The sequence below is a fragment of the Oncorhynchus clarkii genome, unplaced genomic scaffold (genome assembly GCF_045791955.1).
Source record: "Oncorhynchus clarkii lewisi isolate Uvic-CL-2024 unplaced genomic scaffold, UVic_Ocla_1.0 unplaced_contig_1187_pilon_pilon, whole genome shotgun sequence".
Taxonomy (NCBI): Eukaryota; Metazoa; Chordata; class Actinopteri; order Salmoniformes; family Salmonidae; genus Oncorhynchus; species Oncorhynchus clarkii.
Genome location: NW_027259702.1, coordinates 19,152 through 25,061, shown reverse-complemented (window position 1 = coordinate 25,061; position 5,910 = coordinate 19,152). Strand labels below are relative to the sequence as shown.

At 42.3% G+C, this 5,910-nt stretch overlaps 1 protein-coding gene across 1 annotated transcript; it reads right to left on the bottom strand.

Moving 5' to 3' along the window:
* Positions 1-4,296: 4,296 nt before the first annotated feature.
* Positions 4,297-5,500, bottom strand: LOC139400708 (plexin-A1-like; the record flags this gene model as incomplete). The annotated part of the gene is made up of 4 exons (XM_071145395.1): positions 4,297-4,396; positions 4,538-4,691; positions 5,163-5,286; positions 5,400-5,500. Coding segments are annotated over 4 exons (479 nt in total), but the record flags the coding sequence as incomplete, so codon positions are not given.
* Positions 5,501-5,910: the final 410 nt, after the last annotated feature.

Here is a 5,910-nt window from a genome sequence, read left to right as displayed (position 1 = left end):
CAGAATCTGTTTCTTAAGTCTACATACTGTAGTGTATATATATTACAGAATCTGTTTCTTAAGTCTACATACTGTAGTGTATATATATTACAGAATCTGTTTCTTTAAGTCTACATACTGTAGTGTATATATATTACAGAATCTGTTTCTTAAGTCTACATACTGTAGTGTATATATATTACAGAATCTGTTTCTTAAGTCTACATACTGTAGTGTATATATATTACAGAATCTGTTTCTTAAGTCTACATACTGTAGTGTATATATATTACAGAATCTGTTTCTTTAAGTCTACATACTGTAGTGTATATATATTACAGAATCTGTTTCTTTAAGTCTACATACTGTAGTGTATATATATTACAGAATCTGTTTCTTTAAGTCTACATACTGTAGTGTATATATATTACAGAATCTGTTTCTTTAAGTCTACATACTGTAGTGTATATATATTACAGAATCTGTTTCTTAAGTCTACATACTGTAGTGTTTATATATTACAGAATATGTTTCTTTAAGTCTACATACTGTAGTGTTTATATATTACAGAATCTGTTTCTTAAGTCTACATACTGTAGTGTTTATATATTACAGAATCTGTTTCTTAAGTCTACATACTGTAGTGTTTATATATTACAGAATCTGTTTCTTTAAGTCTACATACTGTAGTGTTTATATATTACAGAATCTGTTTCTTAAGTCTACATACTGTAGTGTATATATATTACAGAATCTGTTTCTTTAAGTCTACATACTGTAGTGTATATATATTACAGAATCTGTTTCTTAAGTCTACATAGTGTAGTGTATATATATTACAGAATCTGTTTCTTTAAGTCTACATACTGTAGTGTATATATATTACAGAATCTGTTTCTTTAAGTCTACATACTGTAGTGTTTATATATTACAGAATCTGTTTCTTAAGTCTACATACTGTAGTGTATATATATTACAGAATCTGTTTCTTAAGTCTACATACTGTAGTGTTTATATATTACAGAATCTGTTTCTTTAAGTCTACATACTGTAGTGTATATATATTACAGAATCTGTTTCTTAAGTCTACATACTGTAGTGTATATATATTACAGAATCTGTTTCTTAAGTCTACATACTGTAGTGTATATATATTACAGAATCTGTTTCTTTAAGTCTACATACTGTAGTGTATATATATTACAGAATCTGTTTCTTTAAGTCTACATACTGTAGTGTATATATATTACAGAATCTGTTTCTTTAAGTCTACATACTGTAGTGTATATATATTACAGAATCTGTTTCTTTAAGTCTACATACTGTAGTGTATATATATTACAGAATCTGTTTCTTAAGTCTACATACTGTAGTGTATATATATTACAGAATCTGTTTCTTTAAGTCTACATACTGTAGTGTATATATATTACAGAATCTGTTTCTTAAGTCTACATACTGTAGTGTATATATATTACAGAATCTGTTTCTTAAGTCTACATACTGTAGTGTATATACTGTATATTACAGCAGACCTACAGTAGACCTTTCCCAATGTAAACATGCTTTTCATTTCAGTATCAGCAAACAGACAGATACATAGATATAATTATCATATTCAATTACGGCTTTCTTTGTCTCTGGTTAAATTACAAACATGCTTCACTGTTTCAATACTGCCTATTCAGGAGCTGGGTGAATGAACACTTCCAGGCTGAGGGACTCTGAGTCTGTTTCCTTTGTTCTGTCTGGTTCAGGAGGAAAGGTAGAGGTAGATGAGAGAAGAGGGAGAGGTAGTGGAAAGGGATTGAGAGATCCAGACTATTAGACAGTACTGCCAGGCAGAGTGGCATCATGTCTGGACCAGAGCCTTATCACTCACCCTCTGCTGGCTGGTAATATCACACCTGAACCTGGGCAATAACAAACTCATCTTCCCCCCTATATCTCAAATCTAACAACTCATAACATCTATCAGATGCCTGGCAATTTCTCTGTTCTCTATTTGCTACCCTAACACCTACCGTGTGATCTCAGACAGATAGATCAGTATGCTCAGAGAACAAAGTCCATGTTAGATTGAAAATACTATTGGGATCATTGAAGTGAGAGTGGTCACCACAAAATAAGACCTCTTCCTCCCATCTAAACCATTCTTTACATTGATAGGATGTTATCAGAACGTTGGAGCCGTATGTTCTTGTCCTGTTACAACAGTGAAACGTCTCCAGGTGGTCAACCAACCAGGCCGGTCCAGTATTAGGGGAATAGCGTGAACACCCAGCCCTCCGACGAGAGCCTGTCGAGGGGTTTTCTGCTTTCCATGAGTGGGCCTTTTCAAGAGCTCCCAATCCCTGCATGCATTACATCCTTCTTTTCGTATTCTAATGGGGATTGTGGATTGGTTGAGGCGCTATCCTTTTAGCTCTCTGGACGCTGTATCCCGACACAATGGGCACAATCCATCTCTCCTTCACTTGCTTCATCCCCCCTCTCCATCTCTTCCTCCACCCTCATCAGGTTGAAAATGCATTCAGTCCTTCACACGCTCAATTAAACTATTCCGGCTGTCTTTTTAACGCAAAACTCAAATATTATTACTGAGTATGTAAATACCCGGTGGGATAATTTGCCTTGCCAAATACGTGCCCTCCCCACCCACAATGCCAGTCGCCTCTGAGGAAAAGCTATTTATTTCCCAGAGGGTGAGTTGGCATGCCCGGCCTGTTGGCAGCCTACACACGCTGGGGTCAGGGGTCAGGAGGGGAGTAGGTCAGGAGGTCGCGTGGGTTCTGTGTGGCTGATGAGGCTGGACTGTTAAAACTAGACTGTAGTGTACTGTAATGTCCTGAGGGAGTGTGTTGCATACATCACATCAAAGACCTCGCTACGCCTGCTTATTCAATGAGAGGAGAGAGAAAACGTGGGGGTGCTTCACCAGCCCTGTCATACACACACACACACACACACACATATACAGAGGCGCATAAATAATCACACATTCTCTAGGTTCAAAGACATTGAACCAGGCCTTGATAAGAGGTCCAGGTGAACACTTTACATACGTTCTCCATTATGTCCAGCTCTAATGGGGCGCCAGGCCAGCTAATTAGGAGAATATTGCTATGCTAATGTATGCAGCTCACAGAGCAGGGGCCAGGAAAAAAAAATCAGTTTGATAAATAAAAGCAGAGAGGAGGGGCACAGAACATCTGGACCAGCAGGAGAGAGGACCAACAGGAGAGAGGAGAGAAGGAGAGGGGGTGAAGGAGAGCATGAAAGGAAGAGATTGGTAGCATGAGGGGATAGGGGAGAGACAGAGGGAGGTGAGGGGAGTTAGAGGGAGGAGGGGAAGAGGAGAGGAGATGGAAGAGTTATAGGGGAGGGAGAGGATGAGGCGGATAGGGGAGTGGTAGAGGGAGGTGAGGGAAGGTAGAGGGAGGAGGGAGAGGATGAGGAGGATAGGGGAGTGGTAGAGGGAGGTGAGGGGAGGTAGAGGGAGGAGGGAGAGGATGAGGAGGATAGGGGAGTGGTAGAGGGAGGTGAGGGGAGGTAGAGGGAGGAGGGAGAGGATGAGGAGGATAGGGGAGTGGTAGAGGGAGGTGAGGGGAGGTAGAGGGAGGAGGGAGGGGATGAGGAGGATAGGGGAGTGGTAGAGGGAGGTGAGGGGAGGTAGAGGGAGGATGATAGGGGAGTGGTAGAGGGGAGGAGATAAAGAAGATAAATAAGGGGAAAGGGGATGAGAGAGGAAGTGAGAGGAAAAGAAGAGAGGAAGGGAGAGAGAGAGATGAAAGATATAGTAATGGAATGGGAAATGATAAGGGTGAGAGCGGAGATGGGGGTCTTTGGTCCATATCTATGTTTAGTGAAAGGCAGAGCTAGGGGAGTGGGATAGAAACAGGGTCTGAGAGCCTCAAGGCAGGATGTGGAGAGAATGGGGTAGATGAAGGGAAGGAGGGAGGAAGAGAGGGAAAGAAAGAGATGGATCTCAGATGGAAAGTAACATAACTCAGTGTGGTAAAACATTATCAATGAATCAGAGGAGCTCCAAGTTATTAAGGAAATTACATTAAGAGTCTGATCTCATCAGCAGTAACACAGGCTACAGAACAGAGAGGAGAGGATATCTCTCTCTATATATATATATACAGTATTTTTCTCTTTATCGCTCTCTCTCTCAAACACACACACACACACACACACACACACACACACACACACACACACACACACACACACACACACACACACACACACACACACACACACACACACACACACACACACACACACACACTGACTTAAAACCAAACTTACGATTGGTGCACACTGCAGTTGTAAAAGACAAAGTCTACACTGGCAAACTTCTTTCCTGTCTCCTTAGACTTCAGATACAGCTTCACAGTGCGCTTGTCCCCTAGAAAGAGTCACAGTACATCAGTATGACACAATCTACACACAAACACTTAATACAATAATGCTATTTTGTTAACACAGTGCAACTGATGTATATAACTAGCAAATAGCAGCATGAGGATGCTGTGGCTTCTTGTCTCACCCTGGTTGCGTGTGATGGGGGCGACCTCTCGTGTGGAAGGGGACAGGCAGTAAATGCGTCCCCCAAAGATGCGTCCCTCTGTCTCAGTGTAGTCCTCAAAGGAGCAGTTGACCCCTGCCGAAAGGTTAGGCACATTCTGGGCCTGCAGCACCAGCTAGGAATACAGAGAGAGAGGAGAGTGTGAGGGACAAGTCAATGTGAGGACACACACTCTCAGTCACACAAATGGACGCACACACACACACTACACACACACAGTCTTGTACAACACACAATTCAGTCCCGTTCAAAATCCTATTTTCCCTAACTCCTATCTCTAACCCGTACCCTAATCCTAACCTTAACCCAAAAACCTAACCTTAACCCTTAACCTAATCCTAGCTTCTAACCCTAACCCTAAAACTAACCCTAGCTCCTAACCTAAAACTAACCCTAGCTCCTAATTCTAATCCTAACACTAATTGTAACCTTAACCCTAAACCCCTAGAAATAGCATTTGACCTTGTGGGGACTAACAAAATCTCCCCAGTTGGTCAAATTTTGTGGGGACTTCTGGTCCCCACAAGAATAGTTCAACACGTCCACACACACACACGCACACAGGATTTATTGTCAGGTGAGTTACCTGCACTTCAGACATGGTGACAGAGATGTTTCCAGGCTGGACACTGAGTTTGACACACTGCTCCACTCGGGAGGCAAAACGCTGAGGCTCATCAGCCCTCTCACAACGATCCTTCCTGGAACACCTGACAGAGAGAGAATTTTGGTTCTTCAGGTGACTTGATAGTATGGAGTTGAGGACATAGTAATGTCAGGAAGGCAGCGTCAGAGCAGCTCCATGTGGTCATTCAGTACTTACACATTGTGGAGGACACACCAGCCACAGTGGGGATCTCCTGACCCCAGGCAGCCGCTGCAGGAGGAGTACTGCTCACAGCTCTCCACTGGAACACGGCTCACCTGGAAACACACAATACACACGGTTTACGCCATAGAATGCGTCAAGAGTTTACTGAGGGATTGGCTGAGTGTGAATTGAGTCTTTGTTGACGTATGTCATTCGCCATCATAATCTGACATACTGTGCAGTTTACTTTCTAAAAAACAGATGTTCACCTTAGATTAGTCCTTGTCTCTGGCACATCTCAGCCCTGGTCTCTTTATGGTCGTGCTCATGGCTTGCATGTTCTGTTTAGCGAGTCGGTGACAGACGGACAGCCGTGCTGCCTGGACTCAATCACCCCCTGGCCTGCACTGTTAAACGCAACCGTCTCCTCACTGACTGGACACCAACATATTAGACTATTATTGGGCCTCTGTGTGTATTTGTGTGTGTGATTGGATGTGTGGATGCGAGCGAGCATGCACCC